General features: G+C 33.9%; 1 protein-coding gene across 4 annotated transcripts in view; it reads right to left on the minus strand.

Moving 5' to 3' along the window:
* ADGRB3 (adhesion G protein-coupled receptor B3) overlaps positions 1–24,113 on the minus strand; it is a 711,244-nt gene that overhangs the window by 411,817 nt on the left and 275,314 nt on the right. For all 4 annotated transcript variants that reach the window (XM_078055165.1, XM_078055166.1, XM_078055167.1 and 1 more), the window contains 3 exons: positions 15,268–15,378; positions 9,099–9,260; positions 3,039–3,203 (listed from right to left, as the gene is read on the minus strand). In XM_078055165.1, the coding sequence (XP_077911291.1) occupies positions 3,039–3,203; positions 9,099–9,260; positions 15,268–15,378 (438 nt within the window). The remainder of the gene's footprint in view (positions 1–3,038; positions 3,204–9,098; positions 9,261–15,267; positions 15,379–24,113) is intronic.

Genomic DNA, 24,113 nt, shown 5'->3' on the forward strand with positions numbered 1-24,113 from the left:
TTTCCTTTCTTTCCTCTCTCCTTATATGGATCCCAGGCAGATAGCTTTCTCTCACCTCAAAAGAAGTGAGAGAAAGTTGGACATGACTAAGGAAAGTACATGATGAAAGTAGGATGTCATCTACTCTTAAGTTGATGTCAAATTTGCATAAATAAAACATTTCATTATTTGATGTGAACAATACCTATCAGTCCTACGTAGCATCCATTTCATTACGGTGGTTATATGTATTTCTTAAAAGTATGATGCTGGATGCTGTTCTGCTGTTCCAACATGATCCCACACTAAAATATCACTGCCCATTACCACAAGGCTCATGGTCAGAGCTTGCAAAGTTGGTGAGTTGAGACCAAATTTGTTGTCAATTGTTTCTTCTGTTCTCCTCTGGTCTCCACCTGACAATCAGACCAGCCAAGGGGAACCAAGTGTATAGGTCTTGGCCTGTTTTTTTCATTACTGATATACTGCCTATCACATTTTTATACCTTAAGATGATGTCTCCGAGATCGCAGGTTGGATGGCTACAAGAAATGTAGGCTGAAATCACTGAGTTCTCAAATTATCCCCACTCACTGAAATGGAGTGTCTATATGTGTTTATCAGAACTGCATTCAACTTTTTACATGCTTATGTCTAAATCCTCTGAAGAGATTACAAATTTCTTGAGATCAGGGACTATATATTCTTCTCAGTAGTATCTTACATCTTGTCGACACATGATGATGCTTTTATATATAGTGAAGGCACCTGAGTTTAGCTATAAGACTGTTAGTTTTAAGGAGAATTCCAAATGTTTGCACCAAATAAATCTTACATATTTCAAAAGCATAATGTCAAAATGTTTGGTAAAGTATAAAACCTTTCTTTATTTTTTTAAATCATAGCCATTAGAATTCCCTTTGAAATAGTAAGGAAATTGGGATACAACATGGTAAGAGTTTTATATCTTTTGTGATACAACTAAATTCAAGAATGGAAATAACAGTCAGAAACAACGTATAATTAAGTACCCAATATATATCCATAATGCTCATCTATGAGAGAATATGAGCTAGGCCAGTTTTACAAATAATATAAGCATAAATTTCCAAAATTAAAGAAAGACCTACACAAAAGAAAGACCTAAGTTTAACGGTCTTAGAGTGATTCCAATGACAGTGTAATACTGTAAAACACAACTAGCTTGAAAACACATGTGGTTACTACTTCAGTGATAAAACAACAATTATATCAACTTAGAAAAATGAGTTTTATCTGAATTCTAACAACTTCGCATCCCTATCTCTTGATTCCCAAGCATTTTACTCCTAGAAAGTTCATGGAAAGTAGACTACGAGAAACATGGTTGATAACATTTTAACTGATCAGTGCCATTCTTATCTTTATACCAATGGGGATTAGCCGAGATAAAAGAAGCAATAAAAACTAACATATTAAAAGAGATTCTATAGTTAGCTATTATTTTTCTCCTTTCCCCACATTATCTATTTTTTCACATTCCACGGACAAATAAGAATGAACTATATTTGACTCTCTGTAAATGTCACAGCTCAGCAGTTAAAAAAACTCTAAAATTTGTATAAGCTTGCCCAAATCTTTGTAAAAAAGACAGGACATTAATATATATATGTGTGTGTGTCTATGTGCTTGTCTGTATGTTTATAGAGAGATAGAAATAACAGAACATAATTGACTTCATAAATAGATTTTCTGGGAGTGATTTGCAAATAAGGAATCATAATTTTGACTCCCTAATATTCATAATTACATGAATATTGAATTATACAAGTTATAGTCATAATTAATAGAATTTATAAAATTCTAGGAGTAAATATAACTACTACATCTTTAAAAGTATATTCCTGATATAGGAACCTAGTAGTCTTTCTCTAAAGTAAAAGGGAACAAGCTCGTGAGATGACTGTTGCTTATCTACATTTTGGGGGATTTTCACAGTCTCAAGATGTTTTAGATACTTAAAATTTCCAGAGAAACTAAATCATTGCTTCATGACATAAGATATTACCTTGGGGAGTTGAGAGTACAAATGGGACTGAATGTGAGCTGGATAACATGTTTGGAGCACATTGCCAGGATCTCAGCTATGTTGCTTGCATGCAGAATGGGCCAGTGAAAAAGTCTCCCAAGGAGTAGATCAACGGTTACTTATACTGGTCTTTGCCATTCTAGCCTTTGCCATTTCCCACTCATGTCTATCTCTACCTCTAGAATGTGCCTTGGCTAGTTCCTGGGAGATTCTATCATTTCCATGTGTGTATTTTCTCTCATAAGTTGCAAGCCCCTTGAATAAGATCAGTCTTTTTCATTTCTTAGGTATTTGTTTTATGTTTGAATGTTTCAACAACCTAAATAACAGCATTATAAAGACTTCTCTCTGTAACAATGCGTGAAGTTATCAAGTTCAGGTAAAATAGCATTGAAACATTTTAAAGGAAACTAAAATTTAGGATTACAAATATACTCTACGAACAGACCATACAGTCTTCATAATCACATGAAGTTATATGTCATTTATGAGCTAACCATCTTATGCATCTAAGAGTGAATCTATAAAGTCTGTATTCCTTACAAATATCTATCATTTCCATACATGATCGGTGGTGAATCCCCTCTGTAACTGAATGAGTGTGAGACAATGACATCAGAAGACTGACTCTAAAACAGTTTCTCTAGTTAGAGTATCAAGGCAATAGTCAATCTTCAGTCTTTGGGGCTCCTTATAATTCTTCCAGGAGGGAAAACTGAGTATAGATAAAATCTTAGTGGAAAGAATTAATATACATATTTATAGAAACCAAAGAAAGGTGAGCTTTGGTACTCAGTCAAGGAAATATCATAAACCATTGCATATGATAGAATCAAGGAAAGTACCCAGTTTTAAGCAAGAAATAGTAACCAAAGGACACATTTTCCAGTGTGACTGAATAAAGGTTGTACTCGTAATATTTCCTACGTATACCAGGGACCACATATAAAGGACACAAATACAAAGTTCACCAAATGCAGAATATGCTCACCTGGGCACAGAGCAATATTACAAGGCTTATGATGTGTTTCAGGTCCTTCACACGGCCTTCCTCCATACTGAGGAGGTGTGCATGACCTTGTTCTTGTTCTTTGGCCTCGACCACATGTAAATGAACATAAACTCCATGGTGACCACTCCTCCCAAACTCCATGTACTGTAATAAAGCAAAGAAGCTTCAACAACAAAAGCAGAGAGGTAAAGTCAAAGATTCTTTTTCTTAATTATAAAGAAAAAAAATCATCAAATAGACAGTATGAAGATATTTTAAAAGCTCAGTTAACATTCTTATTTGCCAAAAAAATTCAAAGGTTAATTTGAAAATTTATTAAAATGACACAAAATGACATGTACTTTTTTTCTGTATTAGAACAGTTGTCATAAACTTTAAATGTTTTCTTTTTTAATGGAAATGCACCTCTCTTCCTCACAGTAAAATAGTCATGATTTATTTTTAAATAAAAATAATATAAACTTAAAAGGTAGTATAGAAAACTAAATTTCTTATAACAGATATGATCTTCTAGAGTTAAATTTGCATTTAAATATATAAGGGCCAACATAATTCTTAAAATTTCAGGACTAATGACTTTGATGTAAAAAAATAAAAAAAAATCTGAAAGTTAATGGTCCATATTTTAAATAGCTTATTAACTTCACATTTTAGAAAATAAATATATTTTTGCCATTTAAACATATGGGTGTTCAAAGTCACTGTTTTTGAATAAGACGAAAATTTCAAAAACTCTATCTACTCGCATAAAATTCTCCTCTTTGCCCTCTTTTAAAATGAGTGGCAAATATGAAGATTTCTTTCTTCTTGCAATAACTTGATGCACTGGAAATCCTCCTAATAAATAAATGTTTTTAGAGAAAGCAAATGATCTAATTAGGATTACTCCTAACATAAGTATACATATGCCAATACTTCAATTATGCCATTACGATGGATTCAAACTAATCAGAAATATTAACATAATTTGTCTTCCTCCATAAAAGCCATGTGAATACATATTGACATCTTTTGCATAAAGCCCATTAGAGTTCAAAGTTTAGATCCCTTCTTTGCCACAATCAATCACCAATCTCATCCCAAATTTTAATATTTGGGATAGTAAGGAATAGCACTCCGTGGATAATACAAATAAAAAGAAGCTGGGCAAAATGTGCTCTTTGGCACAAAAGCTCCTGTCTTGATGTTGAACCTCTGGTCTTCGTATGCTTTTAGAGGTTCATGAGCAGAAGTCTGATAGGACACCCACTAGAATGAGGAGGGGGAGTAGAAATTTAGAATGGATGATGAAAAAGATTTCACTTTCTCCTTGACATAGGTAGGGGTAAGCAGAATCCATATTAAGTGTCAGAGGAGTTATGCGAGTAAATACAGTATATCTAGAATGTTTTGCATGTATATGCAAACCAAGTTGTTTCTTTAAAAACACGTATATGATACCTTAATTATGAGACACCCCATTTTCTTCTATTTATGCTATTGATTTGCCCCAGCTGGTTGTGAAAATATATTGAAATATTGAAAAAGTTAGCCAAATTTGTGTAATACTCAGTGAAAAATTCTTCAAGTTTCTGAGAAAGTTGCTGGAAAATATATTTTTAAAATATTACATAGAAAAAAAGTAAGAGAGTGAAAGAAATTAATATGTTTATATTTTTCTCATTTAAGTTTGGAAAACCAAAGCCACTTTGTATCTATTGGCATAAGATTAAATAATGAGTCTGTATTTAACTCTAAGGAAAAGAAAATATGCACATACCTATATTTACATATAGGTATATATGATCAATGACAGCAAAATATTTTTAAAATATTATATATGAATGTATTTTGTCATATAAAACACATATCTTTAATTTTTGCATTTATTTTTAATTACCAAAATTTCTCCATTTAAAAACAAACTTTTCTTCCCCTGTTGTCTATATAAAGTGTTAAAAGACTATATTGCATTCATATGGCTGGTTCTGTTAATTTTCTCCTCAATCAAATCACACTGCTCTGTATTCTTTGAACAAAGCCTGAAAAAAGGCTGCTAAATTGGCAGATTTTTCTCTATTAATCTCAAAGAAGTGTTGATTAATCTTGACAGTTTAGTTAAATCATGAAGCTGGAGTCCTCTGAAAAGTATGTTACTCCCTACTTTTTAACACTCTATTGTTCCATGGTGAAATTTCATGCCTCCTCCACATCATTTAAAAAAAAACAAAACTCCTTTTTTTGAAAAAGAAACAAAATTATTAATAATATTTTATTTTAGATATTATTGAATTAGTTGGAAACTATAAAACATCTTATAATTTTATAGATGCTATTCATAAGATTTATGTTAAAGAATAAAGATATTTTTACTTTAGCAGCAAATTTTATATAAATTCTTTTACCTTTCAGTAAAGTATGAAAATCTGTAAATAATCTAGTTCATTTGGAAAATGTGCCTAATAAAACCAAAAAACAAATCAAATTAATCCACTTTTATAGTTTTCTTCTTTACTTAGACACTAGCTATAGTACCACATCCCTACTCTGTGCTGTCTAAAGATGAAATGAGGAATACACAATATACAAATTATGTTACTACCAGATTTTGAAATAAGCATACAAATTACCTTATAATTTACATTGGGATGTATAAAATAACTCCTTTAAGTGAAAGGTTTTTTTCTTAAGAAATATATAAATGTGGATACTGTGACATTTATTTAAAAAAAAAAAATCGAAACCATTCCTTAGCCCAATTCAACTTCTAAAGGATTAGAAGACATATAGAGTAGACCAGTGGTTCTCAACCAGGGGCAATTTTGCCCCGCAGAGGACATTTGGAAATGTCCAGAGAAATTTTTGATTTTCACAGCTCAGGGGAAGGAGGGATGCTACTGGCATCCAAGAATGCTCAGGCCAGCCTCCCACAACAAAGATTTATCCATGTCAAAATGTCAATAGTACCGAGGTTGAGAAACCCTGGAAGAGATCATAAAACTGTAAGTCAGAAACCAGGACAGTAAATACACAATTTAATGTAGCTCTCTACTTTCTCAGTTTAATTGCTATTTAACCCTATCATTTTCTGCTCTGAGTAATAAGAATTTTTGAAGAGACTATAATATCAAAGTAACAATTTGCAAAAGGCTGGATGTCTTAGGATCCATATTAGAAGTAACACATTATTATGCAATTTAATTAAGAAAACCCTTCTTTTGAAATTAGAATAATACGGGTGAAAGGCAACTAATTTATAACAATATTGACTAGGCTTTACTAGGGTAAATAAATATAAGCTCAAATTCTATCATTCCATATATTTTATGGAAAGTGGCTTTGACATTCATTTTGTCCTTGTGTCATTTTCATTAATTAAATGCCAAACACACTTGAATATCCACAGTGTGACAACTAGGTTATTGATTTCTGAGCTAATTTTCTTCTTGGGAATTTAAAGTATTATTTTAGAAAGATATTTACACTGTTTAGGTACTATTTAAGTTTTTTAATTCACTTTTGGTTACTGTTTTCATGATATATTATATCAAAAAAAGTACATATTTATCAGCATGGCAAGTAACTGAACAAAATACTGAACACAAAGTATTTCATAACGAATACAATAACCATCTAAAAGATATCCCAACTTCCTATAGTGAAATATTTATTCTACATTTTTTAAAATAACAAAGTTGCTAAATTAGTGTTCGGTTTTAGAAAATTAAAAAGAAATCAACAAAACTCTCCATTCTCTTAAATTCAACATCTGAACTATAACAATGATTAAAAGACACATTTTTTCTTATCGTCAGTACTATTTAACCAAATTTAGAAAGACAAACCTATAGTATACGAAGGTCAAGAGGAACTCATGATTAGTGTGTATTTCTTCAGTAGGTATAATGGTAGGAGGTTTAAGAAATTGAGGACAAACTTCACAATCACAATATTATTCAGTTTTCTAAACGTCAGACACAGAGTGAAAGGGAGAGCACTCTGGTCCCACTACAGATGCTCTCCTTGCCCAGTGAAGGGATTAATCAGCAGTCTCTGGCAGAAAGATGGAGGTTTCCATATGTCAACCATACGAATGTGCGTAACAAGTGGCTGGAATGTAAGGACTGAACGGAGGATTGCAGGGAACACTTCAGCACCCTCTCAGACTTCCACTTGGGGATCCATTTGCCATTAGATTCTACCCGTGTATGTTGAAGGGAACTTGATTTTTCAGAAGGATGCTGACAAGATAAATGTGTATTTCAAGCACAGCTTACTTCTCTATTGACACTTTTCTCATTGCCCAGGATAGGAAGCTTGATATTGTAACCAAGGGCCAGCTTTAAATATGAGACAATGTACTCTCCCCACACCCAGCTGGAAATCCACAACCATTTACTCATGAGGCAATTTTAGCTACAAAATTTAGAAATTTGGTAATTCAGAAAACTTTCAGCTCATTTTCTCTTGCCTAACAGACCTAGAGTCTGCTTGCTCTCTAACCGCTGGTTTTGTCATCTTTTTTCATTGTCCTCCCCTTCCAAGACCTCTGTAAGCACTTTTTCCCTCTGATTTTTTTTTTTTTCACTTGATGTTCCTTCTCATCTAGTTTAATTCCCACTGACTCACACTGACTTGATTTTTCTTACTTTCAGTGGAAATTATTGCTGCTTCCTGCTAATTCTGTCTTCCCTTCCTCATAGTTTTCTGCCCTGTTTAGCTTTTACTTTTACCTTAATCTGCTGCTCTGTATCTCCCAATTCCATTATAAAGGGATTTCCCATCTCATGCATCAGCTCTCCTCCACATTCTGCCCACCACTTCCTTTCCCTTTTGTTACTTCCAGATTGTCTTTTCTTTTATTGTGATAAAAAATACATAACAGAAAACTTATCATCTAGACTATTTTAAGTGTACAATTCAGTAGTGTTAAATATATTCCCATTGTTGTAAAACAGGTCTCCAGAACTTACTCATTTTGCAAATCAAAACCCTGTACCCATTAAACAACAACTCCTCCACACTGTCTTTTAATGGGTTGCCCTTGCTCATTCTGCTGGTAAATTGGGATTATCCCTGCCCTTCCCCCATGCCACCCACTCTCTACTCTTACTTTTAGCAATTGCAAAATCAGCCATCTCTGGAAATGGAAATCATCAGAAAACTTTTACGCACAATTTAGCAGACGAAAAGCTGCTGCAGTGCCAATCCCTCTCCTTATGCCTGCCCCCTTTTGGTGGCCCCTGGTGGATGCAAGTCCAGTGTCAACGGCAATGGTCAGTAAGTTTGTATCACCCATCCACCAAATAGTTGAACAAAAATATAAACCTGGAGATACACAATATCATATGCTTTAGACTTCTTGAAAGAAAGCCCAAATTCCTTTTAGTACTCCTTTTTACATGAAAATCAGTAACTTAAGGAGAAATGCCTGTAATATGCATGCAGGCCTCCAATGAGAACAAAATGATGACAGCCGGAAAATCTCACCCTACCCGGGCAAGATACGGTGCTGTGCTCCATTTAACATTGAAGATTTTTTCCCCATTAATGACTTTAAAGTTTACAATGCACTGGATGGCTCGGATGAGGATAGTCACTTGAATGAAATAAATTAACAGAATGTCCTTTGGTCAGGGGAACTACTTTCTTTGATAAGTAAGTAAAACAACTGACTAAAGACTGCATCAACCGCTGCCTTAAACAATGAGTACAGATCACATTTCCAGTATGTCTGCAAGGTTACGTTTCCTCAAACGTTCAGTTGGACGTTTTGCCACCTGAAATAAGGAAAGTTGTTATAATCATAAATATTATTAGAAGCAGATACAGAAATTTCTCAAGAAAATTCATTAGGGGAGTCACTTATGTAATTTCCTGACTGCTCTGAGAGCAGAAATCATCCCATATATGACAAAATTTCACTGTTGAAAATGAGTTAAACTTATCCACTTTAATTAAAATGTCTCTACCCATTTCATATGAAAATAACAAATCTTTCCAAATGCGTAGCATGACACAATTCAATAACATCCACAGTTGTAGTGCTGCTAACACTACCTGGACAGAGGGCAGTGTTATTGCAAACCCTTGATTCTCTTAATGGGCCGCTGCAGTGTGTCCCGTAAGGTGATACACAAGTTCTGGTTCGCACCTGCGACCCTTGACCACAAGTAACTGAGCACGTGCTCCACTGGGACCACTCTTCCACACCAGATTCACCTGTGTGCAAGACAACAAATAAACATGAAATACTGCTTTGAATATTCATCTGCTAAGCATCATACCAAACTGACGTTATGACATGCAAGATAATTTAAATGTAAAAATATGACATTACATCAAAAGGCACAAGAAAACATTTCAGAGAAAAATACATTTAAAGGGAGATACATATGACGCTGGTGCGAGATCCAAGTTGGTTATAACCTTGTTAGCAAAACTACTCTTCACAAGGACACTGTACTATAGACACTATGAAGGGACCAGGCAGCATTTATCAACAACAATGATTGCTGAGGGGATTCTCTTCAAGCCAATCTGAGGCTTTGTCCTTTGGATGGGAGAGGAAGCAAAATGTATTGCTAAACTTACTCTGGCTTTGGTGAGCAGGAATATATCGATGGATTCTTCCCTAATCCTTTATTGTGTAGCCTCCTTTCTCATGCTGGATGAGGTGGAGCCCTGGGAGTTTGGGCATATCTAATTTTTATAGTGTTAAACACTGTCACTTATTTATAATTTATTCCTAGTGCAGTTCCTAACTTTTTCATCCTATGACAGCTATTTATTTTGTGATAATTTGTTTAAAAACCTGCTCAGAATTTTCTTCATGATCTAGAAGAGTGAATTTTACTCAAAATGAAGGAAAATTTCTCTATGTTTTCTATTAATTTATTCAAAATAAGGCCCTAAAAAGCCAAGGAATGTCTGAATTCCATTAATTGTCACAGAGTAAGCATCACACTAAAATTACGTCTGGTTTCTATTATTATCTAAGTCATGTACCAAAAAGACTTAAAGTCAAGAATTTCTAAGACCATCACAATGGACTTCTGATTCTATTCTGACATCATGTTCAGGATAGATTTTTAAAACTGATTTGAAAACTTGCAGTTGCTTTTCCCTAAATACAAAATTGGGGCATTTACCTGCTGGCAGGAAGAACTTAAGTTAGTTATTTGATTGTGGGAAAGGTTTGCAGGTGAATTGTTTCTGAATACTTTGCATCACTGATTATATAAACCAAGGAACAATTTATATTATGTAAGTTCTGTTTAGAATTTGCCTTTGAAACGGAATTCAAAAAAAAGAATATGATGATCTATTTGCCCATCTTTTTTTTTTCTTTTGAAAGGTTAGTAAATGACTTAGACATTACTTGCAGGGCTACCAAGACAGCTGGTCCATAGGCTGGTACTCCAGGACAGAAGGAGGTTGAACCAGAATATAACTCAATTTGCTGATTTCTTCACTGAGAATTTCTTTTTTTCCAAACAAACAAACAAAAAAGTTAGCTGAAATAAAACATGTGCTTGATAAAGTAGTTGAATTTATTTTCTGGTATAAGCTTCTTATCTCCTCAGGGGCCCATAAAAAGTAGTTCACAGATAAGCATAGGTCCACCAACCACAATTTGGGTTGCACCATTATAAAGATCTGGTCTTATATTGGGATGCATTATGCACCCAGAGGCATAGATTATAAGGCATTTATGACTAGATACATATCATAAGGGCACAGACAGTGGTTACTGGGATGATGTATTACATTAAATAGGACTTTTTTTCAGTGTTGGATCAGCGTTTGTCCTGAAAGTCCTCTATAGATTTCCCTTGATTATTTTAGTCTTTTTGCCTTCACCAATTTATATTTAAGTACTTCATAAAAATGTTATTGGATAACCATTTGAATTACATTTAAAGGCAGGTCGCATAATTTGTTCTTTTATATTAAAGAATACTCTAAAAATTAAAAATCATTATTCTAGAACCCAATAATATGGCAATGGTCAAAAAAATATCCACACATATATGTATATATGAACATATACATTTAGGGATGAAGAATTTAAGCATAAAGTTAGGAAAAATATAATGCAAAGCTTTTTCTTTTGATATTTCAACCCTTGTTGTGATGAGAGTAAGTGAAGTAGAAATATTATGGTTGTATGTTATTAATTAAGAGCTAGAAAACCTTGAACAATGTAAATTCTATAAAAATGATAAAGGTTATGCATAAAAGTGTTATATTTTTCCACAAAAGCAGTCCTTCTCTTACCTTTGCATTGTTATGATGGCATTAAAAATGTTTTTATTAAATTGAGTAATGAATCAGGATCAAGATCTATTTTTAAATGTATTTCTGCACAAATATTTAAAAATCTGGGTTGCTTCTGAATGTATATTGTAATGATGTTCAACAGGCTAAGCAGTGATGCATAGATCCTAAGAGATTGATAATTAGTGCTCAGAATTGGCCTTCTTCACTGGCTCAAATTCATGGTTCATTTTGTTGATCAAAAACAAAATAAATAAATGAATAAAATACATATTGGCTTTCACATTATGAATCAAATTTTGCCACTCAAATACCAGCCTACCTACCAAAATGACCTCATTATACCTCAAATGGTATAGTTTCAGGTAACATTTGCACTAATAATGATTTCCATGCTGCCACTTCTTCATTCCGAAAAGCGTGAAGACTATTCTGGTCCAGCACTTTGGGTGACTGTGAGAAATAGCTCATATATTTTATAAGAAAGAGATGTATATTTTTAAAAACTCACTAACATTAGAATAGTTAAGTACAATACAAAGTATACTGTTTTTAATATGTATGTCTTTGGAAATAGCACGAACTACTCTGGTTCCTTAACTTGTAGCAGAGAAGGCACATGAAACACGGCATAGAACGCTTCAGGATCTGAGGCACTTTTAAGACTATTTATCCTGACACGAAACATGAAAGCGGATTGGAAAAGCACTGTAATTAAAGTCAGAGGACCTGTGTTTGATGAGAAGCTACTGAATATTAGTTCTGTGACCTTGACAAGGTCACTTTATTTCTCGGAACCTCTCAATAAAATGGGTAATACATCTACCTCAAAATGCATGTGTGAGAATTAAATGAGATAATGTATAAGAGTGCATTTTAAATTGTAAAAAATATTAATATAAATTTTTGCTAGTATGTTAAAATCATTAAACTAGAAACATACTTTTAATTTTATATTTCTGTTTTAGATAGGATAACATGCTATCCTTTACTAATATAGGCTATTTTCCCCATTGGAATACAGGACCACTTTTCTAAACATGTTTATAAGATCATTTGATGACTATGATGTTAAAAAGCACTAGTAAGTGCAATTAAATTGTCTTAAAGCCATCTTTTGGCATTTAATTTGGATGTCTATATTAAATATCTGTATCTTACCACTTCATTTCATTTCTCTTTACCATAAATATAAATTGTGTCCTAGGCTATTGGAACACTATTTATATTTAAACTAGCTTATCTCAATTATTGAACTGACCAAAATGATTAAGTTATTTTGATAAAGTAACATTATTTTACCAAACGTTACTCTTTTAAAAACAATTTCCACTCATGTTATTACTTTATAGAAAGCTTGCTTTTCAGATAGAGGGTTTACTGATCATATTGGTTGAAGAGGCCAGCTTATTCATTTTGAGAAGTAATTCTTAATTATAAAGGCTTATAGGTTTTGCTTTGTTTTCCCTCATGACTAATATAAAACACATATTATAATGTCTTCCATCATTCAATTTTACTTCTATTGTGCTTTTCTTCATTCTCAAATTAATGTTAGCAAATGTTTATCATTGTTTATATGTAACACCAATTTCCTGATTTGAAAGACCAATAGAAAAGTTTAATAAGTAAACCTTAGCTTTTCTAAGATTTTGTTACTTAGTTGCACTTATTGAGACTAACTACCTTAACACCTAAAGAAAGTATACTCTCAGAAAATACTGAAGGGAAAAAAAACAGCCTCTCTTTTTAACTTTATAACTGCCTGGTGCCAAATTACGTATTTTAAAAACTACTTAAAATAATGCAGTTTCCCAGTCTTTTATCAGTATTGTAGTAATTTGCATTTAAAATAAGTATTATATGTGTTTTTATATTTACCTAAACTATTTTTGCTTTAAATAATAAATATTTATTTGCATCAATTCAAGCATCCAATTGATATTTTCAGAACTTTCATTTTTCATTGCCTTTTCTAAATTATTGTTAACAATATAAAGAAATGGTTTTAATGCTCCTCATGGATCTATTTAATAAGTGTTTCATCTACTTTACCAAATCATGTGTTATTATATTTTAGGTACAAAACAATGCTTGAAAAAGAACCAGTAAATGAAAACAGAAATTAGTAACTTCTCACTAAGAAAACATCATGTTCCTTGTGATTTGAATTTGCAAAAAAGGTTTTGGCTGAGAACTGAATTCTCTTGGTTTATGTCACAGGCAAATACAAAAACCGAATTTATATAAAATCTCCTGGCCAAATTGCATAATATTTATGCATCAACTAATTTTACCACATAATTGGGAATTTAAAACTATGGCTCACCATTTCACTCCCAAGTGACCCCACTTTTAAGAAATTTCAGCAAGCCAATGACTGCCACCTCTTGTGCAAAAAGGAAGAACATTTCTGATCTCGCAGAAGTGCCCCTGTGAGATGGCACTGGAAGGAGGCTGAGTTATCAGCCCATGCCCTGTGCCTCTAGTTAGAGTCAAATATTCCCCAATCTCTGATCAGTGCTTGAGACTTTTTGCTCCGTGTAAGGGAGAAACATACATTTAATAATTTGAAAATTTACCTGACCTTGGAAATGCACTTTTGGACCCGTTCGAGCAAAGAGTAAAAATTTGTCACCTTTTGTTAAATGAGAAGCTGCACCAAAAGCAATCCAGATAAGCAAGTTTTCTTCATTTCTGGGTCTGGCTGCAACATATATATTTAAAAAAGCTAAAAATATGTCCTTAATGTAGAATTTATTGTAAACATTCTTCCTGTTCTGAAGAATTCTTTGACCTACTTACAATTAATGTGTTAAACTCTACTACTCACCCATTACCAAGAGCACAATCCATTAAGAATATTTGCATTTTTAAGTTGTAGATCCAAATTTAATGTTCAGAATAAATATCCTAAGAAAATATAAACTAAAGGAAACATTCATTCTTCAAGAGAATTTCATCAAAATCAGTCAATGTCATGTCAACAAGCTGATCAAGTACTTGAAACTTCAGTATTAATGGTAAAACAGATCATCCAGATTGGAATGTATAAAACTTTATAAAGACATAGATAAAAATGTTAGTTTGCAATTTCCTGAAATAAAAGTGACAGCTGAAAATGTTCATAACACAGTTTAAATACATTTTCATCTAAGAATGTACTACATGCAACGTAAACAGATGGAATTATAGCCATTTATTATGATGAACCAACATATGAATGCATTTAATTGTGTTTCATATATATATATATATATATATATATATATACATATATATATATGTATATATTTTTCTCCCCCCCCCGAGGGAGGTATTTGAAAGTGATCTAATTAGTTTAGGATTAAAAATTTTACAAACCAGAAAGTGATTTTTGTTGGTATTTAATTGTTTGGATGTATTGTAGCTTACTAATAAAGACTGTCAATTTTTTATTATTTAGCTTATATAGCAAAACTCTCTTTCAAATAAAAAAAAAATTCTGAAAATGTTTCTAATTTCCATACATTTTAACATTTAATATTTCTATGATGTATGACATTTGAAAAAAATACTCGACATCTTATTGCTAAGTTAAATTTCATCATTTAAAATCCTATTTAAAATTCTAGTTCTGAAAAAATCCTATAATTATTGACAAAATAACTGTTGACTTTCTTTAAAAGTTCAAGGATACATTTTAAGAAGTTAATTGACATGAGTAAATAATAATATGTAAATCCTAAATGTCCCATACTGAAAGCAAAATAAATCTTACACATTTTTTTGGTGCGCTTTTCAACTCAAAGCTACTTCATTTATGGACTTTAACTGGTGACGAAAAAGAAATGGCTCAAAAAAATATCAGCTCCAAAAACTGACAAATGTCCAGCAAAAGATTATGAAAACATGCAGTGGTTTCATTAAATTAACAACAATAAATAGAAAAATGTAACTAACGTATTACCAGTTTGTGCCATAAATTTAGCAGCATCAGCTTGTTCCTGAGGGACCCTTTTTTCATGAACAGATCGAGGTCGCTGACTTTTAATTGTATGATCTCCCATCATTCCAAATTCTAAAGACAGAATAAAGGTATATGAAAGCTTGTGTGTAGACATTTCTCACAAATTACATTATTGTCTCATGCAATATGTTCCTGCATATACCTAGAAGTTACTGATTAAATTTACAAGTCTAGATTTGCGAGGCTGATCTACTTGGAATATTTCTAAACTCAAGTCAAAAAATCTATAAACAAGAGCAAAGTTTCAAGAAACAATAGTAACAGTCAATAGAATGACACATCGGGTTTTAAGTCAGTTTAATTAACAAATAGTGTAAGCTTTTCTGATAATGTTTCCAAGCAATACATCAGAAAAAAAATACAACCACAGTGTTAACTGTTGTTTTTCACAGAGAGAATCCTGACTGCATAACAGCCATAACTCTGAGTAGTAATCACCCCGCCGCCGCCCCCCATCCCCCACCCTGACCCCGGAGATTTTCAGCACTTATTCTTGAGGAATGAATGAATAATCCTGTAACCTGGTTTTCCTAAGGTAAACAAATATTCACTTAATGGAATATTTATCCAAATATGGGGTTGTCCCTAGTGTCCTTTAAAAGCTCATAGATAGGTGGTGGCTGACTTAATTCTAATTCTCTCCTGCCCTGTCCCTAGACAGTTGCTCATCCCTTTTCTAACCACATGTAAGACAATGATTTCTCTTTTAAGAGTTATGTTTTAAAAAGATGTGGCTCCAGGTTTCTGTTATTTAATCCTTTAATGTTGTACCTCCTGGGAAAGGCAAAAATATCTGGGCCTAACTCGGTGACAATGGGGAAGAGAAAAAATAAGTTGAACAAAAGACAGACTCCATGTAATACATTTCTGAAAAATTCATATGCTTGGAATTCTGCAAGAGTTCCATGCTTCTGGCATTGTTGCTGTAAAATAATTTTAATAAAACAAAAGACGAATTTATGGGATAGTTGTTGATTCTGGCTCAGGGGAGGGTGGGTAGGAGAAAGGGGATTCCCGAGGGGCAGGCTATCATGGTGTTTCTATTACATCCAGACAATTGTTGGGCCCTTAAGACTAGGACTTGAATACACAACAAAGATGATTGAGTAAAACATGTTCTAATGATAGTGCAGATATTGCCAGAACCAATGTCAAAATTTGGCAATGTATAATTTTACCTTTTCCAATTAATCTTTAAGCTTCTGCTAAAATATTACAACTTTGTGCAATGGAGCAGTGTGTTTTGTAAGCACTAATTCTACCCACAATTTTTATTTTATGTAAGGAGAAAAGACTAGCATACATTCTTGTCCATCCTGGCGAATTCCCACATAAATATTAAAGTGTGGCACCTGACAGATTGATTTGTCAGAAATTCTTTCCAGATATTCTACCCAAGAGAACATCCCAAGAGAAATCTGAGAAATCTAAATGTGTGTTTGTTTTTGTCAGTTTGGATGAAATCCAAGGCAGGAAATGGAAATTTTCATAAAATGTCAGTTGGTTTAATCTTGTAAAATCCATCATTATTTTCCATTGCTGCCAACATCCTCTCATTCCATTCATTTATGTATGTAGTATGTGCTGCCTAAACTATGTTTCATTATGCTAATAAGAAGCATCTAATCACATATCATTTAATGATTTTGGAAATTGACTATTTAGAAAGTTTATATCTAGACTCTTATGTACTACCCAGATTTTAAAGTATTATATATAATTGAAAATTTTCTGGGTCTGAAACAGCAAAGAAATTTAGTAGTAATTTTTATTAACATTATGCTTTACCTTCTGTCCTCTTGAATTTATCATTTAAATTGTATATGTGTGTGTGTCTAGCACTTAGAACATTTAAGTCAGAGTATATGTGTGCATAAATAAGTCGCAGGCTTTGATGGTCACATTAAGGTAGTTTTGGCACTGGGTGGGAAAAGGATACCAAAAAAAATTTTTCCATGCCTACAACTTTTTTTTCAGCTTCTTCTTCTCTTCTTTTTTTTTTTCCTTATAACTTCTTTTAGTAAGTAACTTTGTTACCTGTTCTAGAAGAAGACATTTCTTCAACTCAATGGCAGCATGAAAATAGCCTATACTCTGTTTTCTAAGAATAAGTAATTTATTTGTACAAGGACTATAATCTTGAAATTTACAGGTCTGAGTATGTTGGCAGACACTGCTGAAATAATTTTAAAAGTGTCATATTAGCGGCGCCTGGGTGGCTCAGTCGTTAAGCGTCTGCCTTCGGCTCAGGTCATGATCCCAGGGTCCTGGGATCGAGCCCCGCATCGGGCTCCCTGCTCTGCAGGAAGCCTGCTTCTCCCTCTCCCACTCCCCCGCTTGTGTTCCTGCTCTCGCTAACTCTCTCTCTGTGTCAAATAAATAAATAAAATCTTTTAAAAAAAAGTGTCATATTAAATTTTTAATGATTTCTGAAGTTTAAACACAAAGTAGTTATCTTTAAAAGCAGATATTAGCATCTGTGTGAACTATTTCATATTATTAGCTGGAATGTGATTTAAATCTCTCAAACATAGGTATCATACAAATTAAATTTCAGTATTCTTCACTGTAGTCAATTCTACTCAATTTTACTCATCATCAAAAATCAATGTTATGTGAGCATTAGTGCTGATACTTAACCCTGGGATACTTAATACTGGGTCACAGTACTTAAGAAGAACTTGATTATATAGTTTTGTATAACCAAAGGTTTCAAATGAAAATTTTGATTATCTGTCAATATAATTTATCTGGAAAACTACTTTTAAAAAATGAAAACTAATAGGATGGCTTGATATAACTAAATTCCCTGTAAGACAGAAGACATACTAACAATTTATTTCTTTTTCTCAGGTGGAAAAACAACACTATGGTGGTATTTTTTTAATGTTCCAGACCTACTGTTTCTGCCCTAAAACAGTCTGAATTTGTAAGTGAATCATGTAAACAATTATCTAACCAAGTAAGTTTCTTTTGCCATGTTTATGTGCCAAGTGTTTGAAAAAAAAAATACATCTTTGTTTTAGAGTTGTTGTCAATGGTAAGATTTAACAACAAATGTTATCGTTCCATACATATCTCACAATGGGATATTTTCAAAACATGTGTGTTCCCTTTCATGATGATTTGATCTTCTTTACTTCTAGTGGAAATAAAGGCCAGTTGGATCATCCAAACGTAGAAAAAAATAAGGTATTAGTTTTGCTATTATTTTCTTATGTGGTGAATGTAGGTTGAAGTAAACCTTAAGCATTTTATGCTCTCTGGATAATAAAAGTTCTTCATGGGTTGTTGATTTATATTCATATGATTCTGAGTTGGCAAAGATAATATACTACATTAGTTACACAAGGAAAATAGCATAACCAAATAAAAAGATGATCTGCTTTGTGTAAGCAATGAAAAGCAAGTTATGAAATCAAATGAAGTAATGTGCAGCATAATATTGTGTATGTACATACACTACATGGCTTATGAAAATACAGGGTTATTTCCTATATATTTATATCGATGGTATCAATGAAGTGGTGGGTAAATAACTGTATGCACGTATAAAACTCAAATGACTGGAGATGACTTTCATATTTAGGCACATTTTTCTCATAGAATCTTTCAATGTGCTCCGTGATAAAAAGCAGTAGTCTCTGGAAGTAAGACATCCTCAAAGCTACATGAAAGAAAGTTTTTAAAAATCTGTTGTCTTAAGAATAGTTTTACGTCTTCTTTTCCCCCTTCCAGAAATATATAAGAGGATCATTAAGAAACAAATAGACTTGAAAACTGACTCTTGACAGTCAATTATTAGTTGTGAGGTTTTTGTCTAGAAATCAAGGGTTATAATAATGTGAAATCACAGTCATCAATAAGTGAAAACATACACACATCCATTTGCTATTTTACCAAGTGTTTACTTTTCAATGTGCAGGTGCATCAGATTAGGTGGTAAGTTATTACTGCAATCTATTTTGTGATGTAAATACTAACTTTACTTGTTAGCTAACTTTCCTTTGCATTTCCACAGAAACCACCCTAGCCCAGGCCATGAGTGACTGCTTCTCAAAAACTCTCCAAGTTATGTCTTACTTTCATTCAATGATCAACATGCACTACTTTTTGTCTTGGAAATGGTCAAACCACTGCACCACTTCTATCATCTTTCTCCATGTGAAACACCCGTTTTTCTATCCATGCCTGCAGTAAAGCACCTCCCCAAGTCCAACTCCAATGGCACTCCTCCATGAACTATCAACCAATCATAATCAGGCTTTGTCTTTCTAAATTTCTATTTCATGCTGTACCAATAATCAACTTTCATTTTAATTTTCAGATTGGTTTATTCCTTGTACGAAATTACAAACCTCTTTGAGAAGGAAATATGGCTTATGAGTTTTAAAATCACTTCCTGCTTTGCACCTAGCTGGGGTTCATTATTTATTTATTTTATAAATACGTTTCATGTTAAGAGTTGCTTCTCCAAAATGCAAGTTTCTAGATGTCTAGAACCCTTTCTTTAACTTGCTTGGTGAACAGTTCGGTGGGGAGAAAATAAATTTTTTAGTGAAGTACTTGAAAGTTAGTTATGTATGATCATGACAGTCAACATTTCTTTATCCATAAATATATTCAGGTTATTATTTAAATAATTGCAATATTGCCTTTTTTTTAACTTAAATCTCACTAACCTAAGACAAAGCTTAATGCCTTAAAAACAAAGCTTAATTTTTAACAGTAAACATTTAGTAATTACTTATGTGTTAGGCACTAAATTTACAAAGATAAATGAAAAATAGTCTCTGATACTGTGAAGCTCATCGCCCACGGAAATCCACTGAACCTTTGTTATACGTGAAATTATTTATTTTAATAAAAATATTAAGCTCAAAAACTCAAAAACTTTTCTATTAATTTCCTATATATCACCCTTAACTAGAATGACTTGCTAATGTGTCTCAAAAGAGAAAATACATCTTTTAAGCCATGCAACTGGACATTTGAAGTGACATTTCATTTGTCAGAGCATAACAAGTAAGGATATTCATGTATAACTTGTTGGCAGAAGAAAGATTCTAACATCTGGCTGGATTATGGGTGGTATAGACAAATTCTGTTAAGAAGCAACCAGGCATTTTCTGAAATAAGATTATATTTAATGCATTCTAAGTTCGTATTTTGCTAGAAGCATGAGTTACTAAATGTGTTCATTCATTTTTACACTTTTTGGAAATGGAGTTGTTACAGTTATTTTGCATGCACATTTTTTGTGCATATTATAGCTGGGAGGTGTTTAGATAGTGAAGAGCAGTCCAGATTATCAGTCATTATGATATCTTTCTGTTTTCTGAGGTTTTTAAAAAATGTTTTGTTGACATTTGATCAGACTTCAAAATTGTATTCTTTCACTCAACAACTATTTGAGTGCCTACATAGTTAGGTGCTTTATGAAAAGATAGAAATTTTGGGGAAAAGACTACAATCTGTATTATCAAAGACATTTCTAGAACTGGCATGGATGTTAGAAACAAGGAATATTAAAATTAGACATCATTAGGTGAAATCCTGAAGGACATTGGTTAAAAATGCTATTGATTATAAATATACTAATTTCATTTCCCCAAGAACCAAACAGGAATAGAATATGTGGCTAGAAGACAATTTCCAAAGAAGTCAAGAATGAGAGCTAGATAATAAATTAAGAAATATCAGGAAATACATTGGCTAATTGAATTAAAATAATAAAAAAAGAAGTATCAGGAAATATTTAAAATAATTTTTTAGAAAATTGAATTAATATTAAGAAGTATTTAAAATAAAATAAATTAAGACATATTAAGATATATTAGAAATCAGAGAAATCCATCATTAAACTTTAAGAGGATAATTTATATTCCTTCCTTCAAATTGTTTCTCGGTTACATTTCCATAGTTAGATACCTGGCTATAGGAACCAAGAGGCTATATCTTACAATAACAAAGTAGAATCTTGTTTTTCAAAATACTCCCACAGAAATAATTTTATTAGGTAGTTGGCATGACTCTGTTAGGTAGATGGGTAATTTTATGCCACTTCTAAAAATGGAAAAAACAGAGAATGGTCAAAAGGCAAACTGCTAGTATGTTTATAGAAAAATTTAAAATGTTCAGGAGGGGGGGCGGAGCACGATGGCGGAGGAGTAGGAGACCTGGATTTCGTCTCCTCCCAGGAATTCAGCTGGATAGGGATCAAACCATTCTGAACACCTACAAACTCAACAGGAGATCGAAGAAAAGAATAGCAACAACTCTCTGAACAGAAAAGCGACCACTTTCTGGAAGGTAGGACGTGCGGAGAAGTGAATCCGAGGCGATATTCGGGAGGATAGACGGCGGGGGAGGGGCCTCCGTCGGCCGCTTCTGGCAAGTGATAGAGCCACGGAGCACAAAATCGGAACTTTTAGAAGTCTGCTCCGCTGAGGGACGTCACTCTGGTGGCGAAGTGGGGGGTGGAACCCTCGCGGGACAGTGTGGTCTCAGGACCCTCGGGGTCACAGAAAGACCGGGGGTGCCTGAGTGCGGCAGAGCTCCCAGGTATCGGAGCAGGGAAGCCGGCTGCAGAGACGGAGCCCAGGCGCGGGCTCTCAGCTCGGGGTTGCTATAAACCATGATCCGCGGCACAGTCGGGCCACTGCTCCTCCAGCAGGGACCCAACAAGCGGCAGATCCGGGGAGACTCACCTTCTTCCCCCGGGAGGAGAGGTGCGGGAGCGCACCGCGGGGATCTGCTGGGCTTGGAGACTCCACCCGGGGTCGGGTGCCAGATAGAAAGGCGCGGTCACAGGCCGGGTGAGCGCGGAGTGTGGCCGGAGACCGGGGAGACGGGAGTGACTGACTGCTTTTCTCTGGGGGCTCGCTGAGGAGCGGGACCCCGAGTTCTCGGCTCCGCCGGGGCGGAGACTAGGAGGCCGCCATTTTCACTCTCCGCCTCCAAAGCTGTACGGAAAGCTTGCAGGGAACAAAAGCTCCGGAGAGCAAACCCGAGCAGATTACTTAGCCCGGACCGGCAAGGGCGGGGCAATTTTGCCTCTGGCAAAGACATTTGGGAACCACGGCAACAGGCCCATCCCCCAGAAGATCAGCGAGAACAGCCAGCCAAGACCAAGTTTACCGATCAATGAGAACGGCAGAACTCCAGCGCTAGGGGAATACTGCACATAGAATTCATGGCTTTTTTCTCATGATTCTTTAGTCTTTCAAAGTTAATTATTTTTTTTAACTGTCTTTTTTTCTTTTTTCCTTTTTTCTTTTTTTTTGAATTTTTCTTTTTCCCTTTTTCAACCAACATCTTATCAATCCCTTTTTTAAAAAAAAACATTTTTATTTTTCATTTTTAAAGTCATATTCTATCCCTTCATAGTAGTTACCCATATTTTTGGCATATATATATATGTTGTTCTCTCTTTAAAATCTTGAGATAGTTTCTTCTAACAGATCAAAATATACTCTAAATCTCTAGTGTATGGTTTTTTTCTACTCCCCTGCCTGATCACATTCTCTCCCTTTTTTCTTTCTTTCTTTTTTTTTTTAAATCCTCTTCTTTCTTTTTTCAAACAACTTATCAAATCCTTTTTTAAAATTTTTTGTAATTTCCATCTTTACAGTCATATTCCATCCCTTCATCATATCAACCCTTATTTTTGTACATATATAAGTTTTTCTTTCTTTAAAATTTTGGGAGGGACTTTCTCTTAACAGACCAAAATACACCCAAAATCTAGTGTGTGGCACTGATCTATAATCCAGCCTGATCATATTTGATCACATTCTGTTTTTGTTTTGTTTTGTTTTGTTCTGCTTTTGTTTGTTTTTATCTTTATCTTTTTCTTTTTTCTTTTTTTCTTTCCTTTTCTTTTTTCTCTCTTTCCCTTTCTTTTCCCACTGCTTCAGGTCTTTTCTGATTTGTTTAGAGTATATTTTCGGGGGACGTTGTTACCCTGCTAGCATTTTGTTCTCTCAATAATCTATTCTCCTCTGCACAAAATGACAAGATGGAAAAAATCACCTCAACAAAAAGAACAAGAGGTAGTACCGACTGCCAGGGACCTACTCAATACGGACATTAGTACGATGTCAGATCTAGAGTTCAGAATCATCACTTTAAAGATACTAGCTGGGCTTGAAAAAAACATGGAAGTTATTAGAGAAACCCTTTCTGGAGAAGTAAAAGAACTAAAATCTAACCAAGTAGAAATCAAAAAGGCTATCAATGAGGTGCAATCAAATATGGGGGCGCTAACTGCTAGGATAAATGAGGCAGAAGAAAGAATCAGTGAGATAGAAGACCAAATGATGGAAAATAAAGAAGCTGAGAAAAAGAGAGATAAACAACCACTGGATCATGAGGGCAGAATTCGAGAGATAAACGATATCATAAGACGAAACAACATTAGAATAATTGGGATCCCAGAAGAAGAAGAAAGAGAGAGAGGGGCAGAAGGTATAATGGAGCAAATTATAGCAGAGAACTTCCCTAATTTGGGGAAGGAAACAGGCATCAAAATCCAGGAAGCACAGAGAACCCCTCTCAAAATCAATAAAAATAGGTCAACACCCCGACATCTAATAGTAAAACTTACGAGTCTCAGAGACAAAGAGAAAATCCTGAAAGCAGCTCGGGAGAAGAGATATGTAACCTACAATGGTAGAAACATTAGATTGGCAACAGACTTATCCACAGAGACCTGGCAGGCCAGAAAGGACTGGCAGGACATATTCAGAGCACTAAATGAGAAAAATATGCAGCCAAGAATACTA

The sequence above is a fragment of the Halichoerus grypus genome, chromosome 9 (assembly GCF_964656455.1).
Source record: "Halichoerus grypus chromosome 9, mHalGry1.hap1.1, whole genome shotgun sequence".
NCBI lineage: Eukaryota > Metazoa > Chordata > Mammalia > Carnivora > Phocidae > Halichoerus > Halichoerus grypus.